The sequence below is a fragment of the Crotalus tigris genome, unplaced genomic scaffold, assembly GCF_016545835.1.
Source record: "Crotalus tigris isolate CLP2741 ecotype Arizona unplaced genomic scaffold, ASM1654583v1 scf7180000019630.4133010339:1179603, whole genome shotgun sequence".
NCBI classification, from domain to species: Eukaryota; Metazoa; Chordata; class Lepidosauria; order Squamata; family Viperidae; genus Crotalus; species Crotalus tigris.
Window position 1 is genome coordinate 926531 of NW_024097627.1, and position 14683 is coordinate 941213.

The 14683-nt window shown below is 44.4% G+C and overlaps 1 protein-coding gene across 1 annotated transcript in view; it reads right to left on the reverse strand.

The window, feature by feature from the left end:
- SYN3 (synapsin III) overlaps positions 1–14683 on the reverse strand; it is a 227151-nt gene that overhangs the window by 4970 nt on the left and 207498 nt on the right. Inside the window, exon 11 of the mRNA XM_039363924.1 lies at positions 990–1124. Within this exon, the coding sequence (XP_039219858.1) occupies positions 990–1124 (135 nt within the window). The remainder of the gene's footprint in view (positions 1–989; positions 1125–14683) is intronic.

Here is a 14683-nt window from a genome sequence, read left to right on the forward strand (position 1 = left end):
ACTTCATGCCTCTGGGTATTTACAGATAAAACAATAAAATGATATAAACACTATAGTTAAAAACAGTTAAAAACCAAATTAAAGCAAAGTTAAATGGAACAATTACAAAATGAAAAGGCAGCCCACCAATCACTCCCAGGGTTGCATGGCACTCTTAGACCTCCTGGTTAGTTGGAGAACAATTGATACTGTGACTGAGTATGTTTCTAAAATAAGGACACTTATGTCTGACTTGCGATTGAACACCATGCAACAATTTAAAAAAGCTTATATCGATTAATGTGTCTCCAAGTCAAGAACATTTGCTATTCAACATTCAGTAGCTTTTAAATACATTTTTCTAGCCTTAATTCAGAAGCTTATTGGCTCAGTGGACTTTGATAGCTTACAATATTTGGAAGAGATGGCTAATATGACTGCTGTCTCCAGAATTAACAACGCTAAGGTATGGATTTCATACAGATATTTGCACATCTTCCATTTGATTTTGGCTACCTGTTCAATAAGGTAATAAGTATGCCTTGTATCAACTCTTTATTCGAATGATGAAATAAATATTTCCAGCTATTTGCAGTATTTCTACCTGACTCTTTAAAGATAAACTTTGCATTTTTAAAGATAAACCTTGATAGAGACAAAGGAAAATTACACAAGCAAATCTACAATATTCTGCACTTGTTTAATGAATAGCAGTGAATGTAGCTATACAATTGTCTATGCTGTTGTAAAAACAACTTTAAGGAATTTTCAAGTCCTTTTTCCCTCTGTCCAGCTTTATGCTTCAGATTGCAGCCTCAGCTACTGTGTTATATAAAAAGTAAAGAATTACATATCTTGTCTGGAGATTTTTTAAGAAAAAAGAGCACAGTATTTTATTCAGAGTAATTTTTTTAAATTAAAGTATTGAAAAGGTCTATGTATTTGGATGTCACTTGAAAATCAGACACTTGGTTAAATTGATTTTTCTGAAAGATGCCTCCTGCTCTTACCCAAGGCCTCAGAGGTGAAGGAGAAGTTCCCACAGTCATTAAAGTCTGTGTCATTCTGGAGACCACCAAATCAGCTATAAGTTGCCTATCTTCCTCCACATGCTCTCCTATCAGAGGCATTGAGCTGTCCATCACCTGTTGAAACAAGGAAAACATAACAATTTGGTTATGTTTGCTAGTACAGTAGAAAAGCTCAGACACGGAAAAAACACATGTTCAAGAACATGGTGGCTTTGCTTCTTGCTCTCTTGTGTATCTGGTTTCCATACAATTCAGAAACTTTTTAAAATGTGACACTGTTTCAATGACATCACTCATGTTTTTTTTAAGTTAGAGCATAATCAACTTTTCCAAACACAGGAAAGCATAAAAGCTCTCCAGATTTCACAAGAATGAGATTGCAACTGATCTAACTAATGTATAAAATGCTGAAAGAAAACTTTAGGTTTTCCTTGAGCAATTTAACAGTTTCAGTCTTGGCTGAAAATCTTCCCTATTCATTACTCCATTATATGTAATATGCTAAGCCATAGTTTGCTTAATGATAGTTTGCTCAGTAAACTGTAATGGAATGGATTTGTGCAGTTTGTGCATTTTTTTAAACTAGCACCACATTTTGACATAATATAAGGTGAAAAGCCGGCCAAGATACTTTCATTTATTACATTTATATGCTTACCCATTTAATATAAATTACTCTGGGCAGATGACAAAATAGAAACAATAAAAACACAACCAATAATTAAAAACAACATAAAGTAGCATAAATAGCTCAGAACCACAACATTGCACAATCAATATAATCAAGAAGCAGGCTCACCCATGCTGTCAGGGCCCAGATTTGACAGCTAAGCCAAGTTTTTAATGCTGTGCAAATTTGCAGGGTGGAAAAATATAATTACAATATAAGATGAGCAAGAATGCCACTCTTCACAAACCAATACACATTAACCAAGTGCATGTTTCTTCTCTCTTTAGTTACATTTTTAACTAATAGTTTTAGATTTCATTTGAAAAATATTTTCTCTGAAATTATATCTATACGCTTATTCTGACCACAAGATGGTGCCCTCATATCTCCCAAGTCTTTGTAGTTCTATTCAATAAAATAGCAATTGGGATGTTCTCCATCAGAGTGATAATAGTCAACTTACTCTCTCTTTGACTCCATATGTAGTCAGAAGATCTTCCATGAAAAAGAAAACATCAATAGGCTTAGAAGTTGCAAAAGTTTTCAAAATTACAAAAATTGTGTTCACCTCCTCCTGATGTTTAACATTGTGACCAAGGATGTACCAAAATGGTGAAAGGAAAGGACACAAGTTCATCACTTGGAAAGTAACCCTGCCAATCATGAGGGTCTGCAATAATGTGAAATATGATACTGCAACACAAATTCTGCCCTTTCTATCTGTATCCCAATGTGGTACATAAATATGTATATCGGGTAGTTTGTGTCCCAACATTGTAATCCACATTTTGTCATATGCCACGTTTTCCACCCCTGGGTATCTTGTTTCCATTTCTAAAGTAGTAAGTAACCAAAGCTGCAGAAAACTGGTTAAACTGTTATTTTTATCTATCAGTCATCTTAGTACAAAAGATGGGGGTAGATCTTATAAAATCACAAAATCATGGGAAATTAGCTCACAATTTCTAGAAAACTTTCTTCTAACGGACCCAGATGAGGATTGCTGTGAGATGCCTATCTGAAATAATAATTCATTTTTATTTATATCTTCAAGTCATTGTTAACTCCTGATAACTGCTGGGACTATTCCATGAATTTTCTTAACAAGGTTTTTTTGAAAGTGGTTTACCTTGCCTTCTTCCCAGGGCTGAGAGAGACTGGCTGGCTGCAGGTCATCTGACTGGCTTTGTGCCCAAGGCAGAAATAGGACTCTCCTGGTTTCTAGCCTGATGCCTTAACTGCTACAAACTAGCTGATAGTTGTATATTGCTTTTCATTAAAAAAAAAACCCTCAGAAACAATTACAGTTCAAATTCAACAGTAAAAAGAAAATACAGTAAAGGAATAGGAAGTAAAATAAAATTAAACCAAGTAGAAGGAGCAATAGAAGCTTAAAAATCACAAGTGTTATCACATTATTAAAGTATATTGGAAAATAAAGCTTTCTGCATTAAACAAGAAGCACTTATTTAAAATTAATTTATAGTTGACACAAAGTGACCTTCCATTGCTGAGATAAACAGATGAAACTCAGTGCAAAACTGATTTTCTTTGTTTCTGGGAACAAGACATTCAGCTTAGAAAAAAAACAGGTTGACCCAGCTATGTAGTTCTGGCCTTTACCCTGTACAAGGTTTGTGGCTGTCTCCATTAGACTTGTTTTTTTCCTGATAAAAGTATCTCAGAGAAAGGAGGGATATGGTCAAAAAAAGGAATCTACATGGAATGCCCCTTTTCTATTTCCTCAATTCCATGAACTGTGTAGGCTAAACATTCCTGTTTCCATGAGTCAGGAAATTTGGATTATCTCCATTTTGAAGTGGAGGGACTCACAACTGATTTTAAAAAAAGGTCTCTTCATCTGCCACTATGTCAGCAGCTAATCTAAAAGTGGAAGATGAACATTTTCTCAGCCTGGTCATCTGCTAAGGAGATCTCAGTGGATTTAACTCATCTTCAGAAAGATGTTAAAACATGGCTGTTTCAGAAATTTCCATGTATCACACAAATTAACAGCCTTTGGATGTTACCCTTTGCTTGCTATTTGTTTGACAGCATGCTATCCTAATGGTACATTATTTTTAATGAGCATTCTCATATGGCTTTTAGGTTTGTGAGCCACCTAGAGGTGCACAACTGTGGCAGTATATAAGTAATAGGAAATAAATATCCATACATGAATGTTTTAAAAATAACATGCCAACTCAAATTTTATGCACAATTTGAGAATGGGATGAAAGCATCCAGACAAATAACACCCACATCAATTTACATCACACAAACACACATACACACATAAGAAATGGTATTTAAAGGCCAGTGCTCTGACAGATGAGCACAATTCAAAGCGCACTGAAGATGTCCCCCACCAAATGGAGACAAAACGTTTGCAGCCAAATCGCCAAGCTCGGAGATCAAGCCAACAACTCAAATGAATGCATATTTCAAAAAGATTTGTTTTATTGATTTGATTGATCTTCTGACTTAAAAGATTATTAAAAATACTTCAGCTGTTTTTGGAAGCATGTCAATAGGAATATTCATTCTATATGGTTTCATTCTATAGCATTTGCTGCAATTCTGCAGTCATCCTATAGGGTTTGTTGAAATTCCCTTTTATTAAAGTAATATTAAAAATATGAACCCTGGGTATATTCATGTTTAAAATAAAATGAGCACCAAGGTAGTTAAAACTATAAAAGTTTAATTTAAAAACGCCAAGCATTCGCTGTCACCTGCCGGCATCATCACGCTTAAAATGCCAGAGAGTGGGAGAGTCTCTTATAAGCAAGCCAGAGTCTGCGCCCGGCTCCTTGATCTCGTTATCAGACCTAATTGGATAGATTGTACTCCAGTGATCCGTTTCTTCCTGCACCCCTTATCTACGTGTATGTCCTCATTTGCCTTCTTTTCCTTGGATTCTAGGGTGGGTGGGGCAACCTCCCTATCTCCCTGGTTGCCCCCCTCCTTTGATCCATTCTCTCCCTCAGGTTTGTGTGGTGGTTTGCATTTCCCTTTCCTCTTTTTCCAATCCACATCCATGCAGCTATTCTCTCTACGAGTGATTTCCCTTTCTTCCCTAACGCCTCCCCCTCGGGCCCAGTTGTTACTAAGATGGTCATGTGTAACATTCTGGGCTGCCTGGGTTACAGCAGTAAATTGGGGTAGTTCAGTAAGCTGTTTATCTATGTGATAAGCCTCGTAAGTATGGTCATGCACAGTCATCATGCCCCTCCCCCCTTTTTTGTCTTCTGCATCCTTCCTCCACACGTTACAATCGGGATCACTGATGCGGGGGGAGGTGGGATTATGGTCTCCTCGAACGTCATGACGTTCCTCTTCTGCTCCCTTCCTCCCTCCAATGCTTCTCGTTCTTGCATGCATGTGGTACAGGTCTTTAGAGTCAATGGGTGCTGCTGATACGGGGTGCTGTAAGATGATTTCACAAGCCCCCCCCACGTGTTCTTCTGTCCAGGTTCACTCTTCTCCCTGCTCCTCGGGATATCCATCCACTCATCATTACACTCAGCGTCGTATGCTCCATGCGTTCCCAATTCAGTTGGTGTTGCTGGTCGGGGGAGTCATCCCCCACAGTACTGATGTGCTTCCAAAAGGCAAGGAGGGCGATGAAAATCAAAGCCCAGAATCCCCGTATTATGGACACCGGGGACATCCCAATTGGTGCGCAGGAAAACATCGCAGATGGAGATGGGAGGAGATTATCAGGATTGACACCTCACTTACAGCTTGAGAGAAAGCAGCTGACCAATCCAAAGAAGACAAGACGACTCCCCCGACCAGCAACACGAACTGAATTGGGAACGCATGGAGCATACGATGCTGAGTGTAATGATGAGTGGATGGATATCCCGAGGAGCAGGGAGAAGAGTGAACCTGGACAGAAGAACACGTGGGGGGGGGGCTTGTGAAATCATCTTACCGCACCCCGTATCAGCAGCACCCATTGACTCTAAAGACCTGTACCACACACATGCAAGAACGAGAAGCATTGGAGGGAGGAAGGGAGCAGAAGAGGAACATCACGACTTTCGAGGAGACCATAATCCCACCTCCCCCCGCATCAGTGATCCCGATTGTAACGTGTGGAGGAAGGATGCAGAAGACAAAAAAAGGGGGGGAGGGGCATGATGACTGTGCATGACCATACTTACGAGGCTTATCACATGGATAAACAGCTTACCGAACTACCCCAATTTACTGCTGTAACCCAGGCAGCCCAGAATGTTACACATGACCATCTTAGTAACAACTGGGCCCGAGGGGGAGGCGTTAGGGAAGAAAGGGAAATCACTCGTAGAGAGAATAGCTGCATGGATGTGGATTGGAAAAAGAGGAAAGGGAAATGCAAACCACCACACAAACCTGAGATAGAGAATGGATCAAAGGAGGGGGGCAACCAGGGAGATAGGGAGGTTGCCCCACCCACCCTAGAATCCAAGGAAAAGAAGGCAAATGAGAACATACACGTAGATAAGGGGTGCAGGAAAAAACGGATCACCGGAATACAATCTATCCAATTAGGTCCGATAACGAGATCAAGGAGCCGGGCGCAGACTCTGGCTTGCTTATAAGAGACTCTCCCACTCTCTGGCATTTTAAGCCCTGATGATGCCGGCAGGTGACAGCGAAAGCTTGGCATTTTTAAATTAAACTTTTATAGTTTTAACTACCTTGGTGCTCATTTTATTTTAAACATATGTATATGTCTTTGGTTATTTGTGTTTTCTCCCGCATCAAATTGGAAGTGTCTTGGCAATGTTTCGACAAATCTCATTCGTCATCTTCAGGCTGGTGTTTTTGGCTTCATGCTTCTAGAAGCAATGTGTGATTGTAGCTGTTTCTTCCTTTTAACTGCCAGTGGTGGTATGAACTGATTGGATGAGAGCTTGGCTGTGTTCTGATTGGATGGAGGTGTGTTCTGATTGGTTAAGAGCTTGGCTGTGCTCTGATTGGATGGGGGGTTGGCTGTGCTCTGATTGGATGGGGGGTTGGCTGTGCTCTGATTGGTTGGGGGAGTGTTCTGTTTGGGTGGGGCTTTGTTGTGCTCAGGTTAGTCTGAGTTGCACGGGGATGTGAGATGGCGAGCTGCATCCCCGTGCAACTAAGACTAACCTGAGCACAACAAAGCCCCCACCCAAACAGAACACTCCCCCAACACTGGTTAGACTGCAGTATTGCAGGCTAATTCTGCCAACTTCCAGCAGTTTGATCCTGACTGGCTTAAGGTTGACTCAGCCTTCCATTCTTCCAAGGTTGGTAAAATGAGGACTCATATTGTTGGGGGCAATATGCTGCCTCTGTAAACCGCTTAGAGAGGACTGCAAAACACTATGAAGTGATATATGAGTCTAAGTGCTATTGCTATTGATTTGGCCCATCCAGTGACCATGATCCAGATTTGGGTTGTCTTCCAAACATAAATTTCCTTACTATCTGCTTCTGTGGTTGGCTAGGCACTAGTCTTTCCAACAGTTAGTACCTTTTAGGAGTAGATAGTTATTGTATTTGGCTTTACCTGAGGCCTAGGCCTCAGAAAACAAAAAGGTAGGATCATGAAACATATCTATATGCCCACAATTCAGGAGCAGGGCCAGTCTAGATGGAAAATTATGCATGGGAATAGATCTCATGCTTATATGGTCTAGAGGGGGAAATAAAAATAATGCTTTATATTAATTGTTATGTCCCGAGCCTTGCAAACGGCTCGGGCGTTTGCAGGCAGTCCCGGGCAGGTGCAAAGCTGCCCGGGACCAGACAGGCTGTCGCCAGCGCCGTGCGCATGCGCGGGTGCTGGCGCGGGAAAAGTATCGCATTTACCCGGGAAATGTCTATATAAGAAGCTGGGAGGTTTTGGGAGCTGCTGAAGCCATCTACTTGTAAGCTGAACGCAGAATAAAGAAAACTGAGAACTTCAACTGCTTCTCGTGTCTGCTTTCCGCCAAGGACTCAACACTGGCGACGAGGGTCGGATCGTCTTACACTGCCTGGAAAGGAAGAAGTGTAAGCTTACCCAAGTGAGTCCTGAGCAGCGGAACGGCGTCGACTCGGCAGCTACCCGCCAATCCAGTGCGCATTCGGGGGTAGGCTGGCTGATAGACCCGTCTCCTGAAGATGGCGAAAATCGGAAGGCTTTCGGAATTCGACGTCTCACATCCAGAGCGGTGGGAGTCATACGTAGCCAGGGTGGAGAACTACTTCAAGGCAAACCAAGTGAGGGAAGAGAGCTTGAAGGCTGCCACCCTGCTTTGTGTTTGCGGCCAAGACGCCTTCGACATCGCAGAAAACCTTGCAGCACCTGTTCCAGTAGAGTCTGTAAGCTACGCAGATCTGAAGAAGCTACTGAAGGAGCACTTCCACCCCAAGATGTCCATCATCGCATGGCGCCACACCTTCGAGCAGAGGGATCAACGGCCCGGTGAGTCGGCCCAAGAATTCATCGCCGCATTACGGAAGGCCGCCAAGCACTGCGAGTTCAAAGACCTCGAAGAACGACTGAGGGACCGATTCGTGTGCGGGTTAAGGCATCGAGATCTACAACAGAGACTTTTCGCTAAAGAAGAACTGTCCTACCAAGATGCCTTAAGGGACGTCACCGCAGAAGAAGCAGCAGGCGGCGCTGTCAAGAACATGCGGCCGATCAGAAACAGTCCAGAGGTTGCATCCGTGCACCAGGAAGACGTCCAAAGAAACTCCGAGGAGGATCCGGACGAGGAAGTCGACCGTCTCCACCCCACGAAGGAAGAAAACAGAAGGGAAGCTCTTCAGCTCCGCTCAAGTGCATCGGCTGTGGAGGTCGCCACAGGAGAACCGACTGCAAGTTCCGCTCCGCTACCTGCCGGGCATGCGGCAAACAAGGACACATTGCAGCTGTGTGTCTGGGCCGACGAAGGTACAACCTCAGGAAGAACTGCGCCTGAAAGGTACCAGATTCCCCAGCCAGAATAGGGTAGGGTTTTGCGCTTCGCGAAGAAGCATCCTTAGGACAGGCACACACAAGCCCATTAAGAAAAAGCTGTCACTCAAGGTGAAGCTACAAGGGGTTCCATTATCTATGGAACTAGACACAGGGTCTGCCTTTTCAATTATCTCCTTGCATACATTTAGGAAGATTTGTTCCGGTAGTGGAACTCAGACCAAGTTAAGGCCTTCTGACCTTGTGTTAACAGATTTTCAAAATTCAAGAGTGTGTGTTAAGGGGGAGGCCACCCTTAACGTGCAATACAAGAGTTTTGAAGGTCCACTAGACTTATTAGTAGTAGGGGGTGAACGAACGAGTCTCATAGGACTCGATTGGTTTGAGGCCCTGGGGATACACGTCACAGGACTCAACAGCTTACAAACACTCGACCTACAGGAAGTCTGCAAAGAATTTGCAGATGTTTTCAGCCCCCAGCTGGGCACATTCAAAGGACCCCCTGTGTCCTTAAAGCTAGACCCCACTGTCACTCCCATTAGAATTAAAGCAAGAAGGGTCCCTTTTGCTTTAAAGAGTAAAATTGACACTGAGTTAGACAAACTGATTCAACAGGGAATCCTAGAACCTGTTGATTCCAGTCCTTGGGAGACCCCCATTGTCACGCCTCTAAAGGCAAATGGGGACATTCGCATTTGTGCTGACTACAAATGCACTCTGAATAAGGCATTGCAGCAACATGCCTATCCTGTTCCTGTGGTCAGTCATATTCTGGCCTCCCTCAAGGGGGGGCGCGTTTTTGCAAAGCTTGACCTAGCTCAAGCGTATCAACAGCTGCCTGTTGATGATGATGCTGCTATAGCTCAGACTATTGTGACCCACAGGGGAGCCTTTAAGGTAAAAAGGCTGCAGTTTGGAGTGAATGTCGCTCCTGGGATTTTCCAAAGCGTAATGGAAAACACACTGCGGGGCATACCGGGGGTTTGCCCCTACTTTGATGATGTCTTAATTGCAGGAGACTCCACACACATTCTAGCTGAAAGGCTAAGGGCTGTTCTGTTAAGATTCAGGAAATCAGGCCTCAAGCTCAAAAAAGACAAATGCAAGATTGGGGTGCCTTCTACTGAATTTCTGGGGTTCAAAATTGATGCTGCTGGGATTCACCCTGCTGAATCCAAACTAACTGCTATTTTAGAAGCACCTAGGCCAAAATCCAAGGCCAAACTTCAGGCCTTCCTGGGCCTCCTGAATTTCTACAATTCTTTTCTTCCACATAAAGCTAGTGTAGCTGAGCCTCTTCACAGGCTACTAGACAAGCAAGCAGTGCGGCGGTGGTCACAGACGCATGAGGCCTGCTTTAACGAAGTCAAGGCCTTGCTCACTTCTAACAGTGTATTTGCACATTTCAACGAGTCCCTTCCTGTGTGCATCACTTGTGATGCGTCCCCTTACGGGGTTGGAGCTGTCCTGAGCCACCTCAGGTCTGATGGAACTCAGGTTCCTGTTGCATATTACTCCAGAACATTGTCTTCTGCTGAGCGCAACTACGCTCAGATAGACAGGGAGGCTCTGGCTGTTGTTGCTGGAATTAAAAAATTCCATGACTTTCTATATGGCAGGCACTTCACGGTCTTCACTGACCATAAGCCTCTGCTGGGACTGTTTACCACACGTAAGCAGACTCCCCAAATCATTTCCCCTAGAATGCTTAGGTGGTCTATTTTTTTCTCTGCATATGATTTTTCTTTACTCCACAAGCCTGGAAAAGAAATGGGCCATGCTGATGGCCTCAGTAGATTGCCTCTGCCAGTAGTAGAAGCTGACCCTGCGCCAGCTGGTAACATTCTATCAATCCAAGCCTTGCCCGAGCTCCCTCTTAGTGCCAGGGATGTTGCGCTGAAACAGGTACAGATCACACACTTTCACGTGTCCGTTCCTGGGTTTTGTCTGGTTGGCCTGAGCACTGCCCTAGTCCTGAGTTTCAGAGTTTCTGGTCCAAAAGGAACGAGCTGTCCCTTTCTCAGGGTTGTCTGCTTTGGGGAAACAGAGTTGTCATTCCCACCTCAATGAGGACTAGGGTCTTAGAATCCCTCCACGAGGGTCATCCTGGCATTGTTCGTATGAAGGCTCTTGCGCGCAGCCACTTGTGGTGGCCTGGTTTAGATAAAGATATTGAGGCTAAGGTGCATGCATGCCACCTGTGCCAACGATCTCGCCCAGAGATGCCCCAAGCTCCCGTGCATAGATGGGAGGAAACACAGTCCCCATGGTCTAGGGTGCACATTGACTACGCTGGACCCTTTCAGGGCCAGTTCTTCTTGGTCCTTGTTGACAGCCATTCGAAATGGCTTGAGGTTGTACCTGTCTCATCCACCACCACTGCAAAGACTATTCAGGTACTGAGGGGGACTTTTGCTGCACACGGGCTGCCAGATGTCATTGTGTCCGACAACGGCCCTCAATTCACTTCCTCCGAATTCCAAGCTTTCTTACAGGCAAACATGATTCGTCATGCCACGTCTGCACCCTTCCACCCGTCCACCAACGGTATGGCTGAACGTATGGTGCGCATCACAAAGGACGCTTGAAAAGACTCACCTACGGGGACTGGCATCACAGGTTGGCTGACTTTCTCCTTTCTTATCGCACCACACCGTCCACTTCTACAGGGAGAAGCCCAGCTGAACTTCGTTGGGGGCGTCAACTTACTACTAAACTTGACCGGTTGCATCCGGACAGACTGCCTTCATCTACCTCACATCCTAGGGCACCTAGACAACTACTTGTGGGTGCCCCGGTTTGGGCTCGCAATTACGGGCCTGGTCATACATGGGTCCCCGCTTCTATTTCCAGGGTCACAGGTCCTCTCTCCTACGAGGTAGCCCTGGACAACGGTCGTGTCCTGCGTCGGCACATCGACCAACTCCGCCCTAGGCGGGACTTTTCAGATGAGGCTCCTGGGTCTTTTCCAGGGGGGGAGGGGGACCCTTTGGAGCAAAGGGAAGGGCACGAGCTGCTGCCCATCTCCACTGATGGAGCCACAAACGGCCCATCCCAGGGTTCCGCGAGAGCTCCGAACAAGAATTCTATGAGCCTACCTAACTACCAGGCATCCACGCCTACTCCAGCCAGGGAGTCACCCCGGGGGCATACTCACTTTCCACACACATCACACAGCACTCCAGTCACGGAGGATACCCGGGGGCATCCCAACAAATCATTCCCCGCAAGAGAGCTGGCACACAATCCCCAAGGTTGGCCTGACCTTACCCCAAATCCTACAGGGGGTCAAACATACAGGGAGGTGGTCGAGGAACCAAGTCCCGACTACAACACCTCTAGCCCAAATCAGGGAGTAACTGAGTTTTGGGAAAGTACAGAAACCCACACAAGCCCGGACACAGAACGGGGTTCAGGGAATGGACAGCCTCCTGACAGGTCTTGGACGGACCTAGGAGGTTCAACAGAGACGCCCAGCAGTGGCTATCACTTCAAGGGGCCCGAGGGTCTACAGCTAGGCAGGTCAACCAGGTCACAAAGTGACAGAAGCCCTGGCCTGACGAGCCCGGTGGGCGAGCAAGCAGGCCAGGCATCGGGGCACAGTCCTTGGAAGGCACCAAGGCAAAATAAGGAGAACAGGCTCACATCTCCCTCCAGTCAGGGAACTCATGCTAGTAACCCAGAGCTGAGAAGGTCACAGAGAGCAAAGAAGTCTCCTAAATACTTAGAGGATTACATAACATTGCTGGCTAAACAAAAGCCAGGTAACGATAGGAGCACTGAGAAGCAGAACACTGCATAAAATAAATGATTATATGTTGGTAGTAGTTTTAGCCCGGGGGAAAGGGGTGTTATGTCCCGAGCCTTGCAAACGGCTCGGGCGTTTGCAGGCAGTCCCGGGCAGGTGCAAAGCTGCCCGGGACCAGACAGGCTGTCGCCAGCGCCGTGCGCATGCGTGGGTGCTGGCGCGGGAAAAGTATCGCATTTACCCAGGAAATGTCTATATAAGAAGCTGGGAGGTTCTGGGAGCTGCTGAAGCCATCTACTTGTAAGCTGAATGCAGAATAAAGAAAACTGAGAACTTCAACTGCTTCTCGTGTCTGCTTTCCACCAAGGACTCAACATTAATGGCTGGGATTATTCAACTGGGAAAAGAATGAGTGATTTAACTTTTCTTAGTTTTTAGTTTTCTTTTTTACTGGGAAGATTTCAGTATATCACAAATGAAATCACTACTAACAGAAATACTGATCACCTTTTAAAGGACAGCCCTTCTTACTTTGCTTTCCCTTCATTTTTTAAATGTATGTTATCTCCTTAGAGATGGGGGAAGGAATAACCACAGTTAATGATTTGGGAGGGAGTTATCTTCAGTGGCTGCAATGATGATGATAAATAGACAAGTTGTATCATGCTTGAAGGTAGGACCAGAAATGAGATGTTTTTCAGACAGAGGATTCCTATGTCTAGCAATTAAAAAAAATCATACACCTATTCTACCTTTTCCTTCTTAATCAATATCTTTTCTGGTAAACAGTTGTGGCAAAAGATGGGAGAATTAGAAATGCAGAAAATTATTTAGATCTCTTGTAAAATTTTAGAAGGAAGCAAAGCAATTGTACAATAAAAGCCTAATCTGCTAATATCCTGTGCTGCTTTCAACTTTCCTAGATTGTGCTTTTAAACGCTTTGTATCAATAATACTCCTAGGATTTCTAAAGTATAACTTGGGATAATCAGAAGAAAGGTCATTTGATTTTGGCCTGAAGCCACCTCCGTTCCACCTCCATATGAAGGGTCTGATGAGTACAATTTTATGATACCTATTAAAAGTGACCAACACAACAGTTGTTCTTGCTTGATTTACAGGAAGAGAAGAAATAGCAAAAGCAGAGATTCCCCCCCCTTCCTGGCAGCATACTTGTGTCACATAACCTTTGACCTGTCACTGATTCCTGCAGAACACTTATGCAGCAGAAGAATGTGCTGGTCCTGGAGGGCTCATGTGGTTCTCATCAGCTTCCAAAGGCTCAGTGGGTGGGAATGCTCTCCCACATGCAGCTATTTGGATATGTCAGTGGCCCTGAATGTTGCAGTAGGCCGGCTTTATTCACCTCCCTGCGTTGGTGGAGTTTACAGCAGGGCAGACACTGAGTCTCCATTCCAGCATCCTCATATGGTAGCCAAGGACACTTGCTCATTTTTCTCTCCAGTTGCCCTGATTATCTTCTTCCCCCTCCCCTTGAGCAGATCTTGCATTTCAGCTTTGATGATTTTCAAATATCCATCCTTCTCCATGGTCTGACCCTCTCCACTCCAACAAATAACTTTTTCTCAGCATGGCAAGCTTTACTTCAAAAAACTTCAATTTTTTTTAGACCCAGAGTGTCCCTGATAAAGAGGGACAGAAGGCTTTATTATTCATGCCACCCACAAGCTCCTCAGGGAATTTCCTTATTTTGTTTTAAGCTGGAATCTCAAAAAAGCTGCAGCTCTGATTCAAGGCTTATTTTGGGGGTTGGCAATCGAGAAGAACTGCAGCAATACATATTAGAATCTCCTGAAGAAATATTAAAACCAGCAACTGAAGAAAGCTAATCCAGTGGGATCAGCTGGTGCCCTCCAGGTTGTAGAGTTCAACTATCAGTTTCAATTATCCTGAGCAAAGGTGAAAGATTGTGGGAATTATAGCAAAACATCTGGAAAGCACTATGTACTGAATAGTTTCACCTGCTAATTTTTGTTTAATTATTAAAAGACACAGGAGCAGGATAAACCCTTTTTCTGGTCTGATGGTCACCAACAAGGTCATCAAGTTTTTTATCTTTAGCCTTTGATTAGCATTGTTCCACTTTTCTCTGCCTTAAACTTTTTCTTTTCTTATATCACTGCTTTGATGTGCATAATCTATTCTTTCCTTCCTCTGAGTTGGCTAGCTTCCCAAGTCTAATAAAAACAGCATAAAGTTCAGTTTGCACATCCCATTGTGGTGCAGTCTATAAAAGCTGGGTGGTGAAGAGAGACAGGAGCCCTCTCTGTTACAGGGCATTCAACATTGTTCTGCCTCTT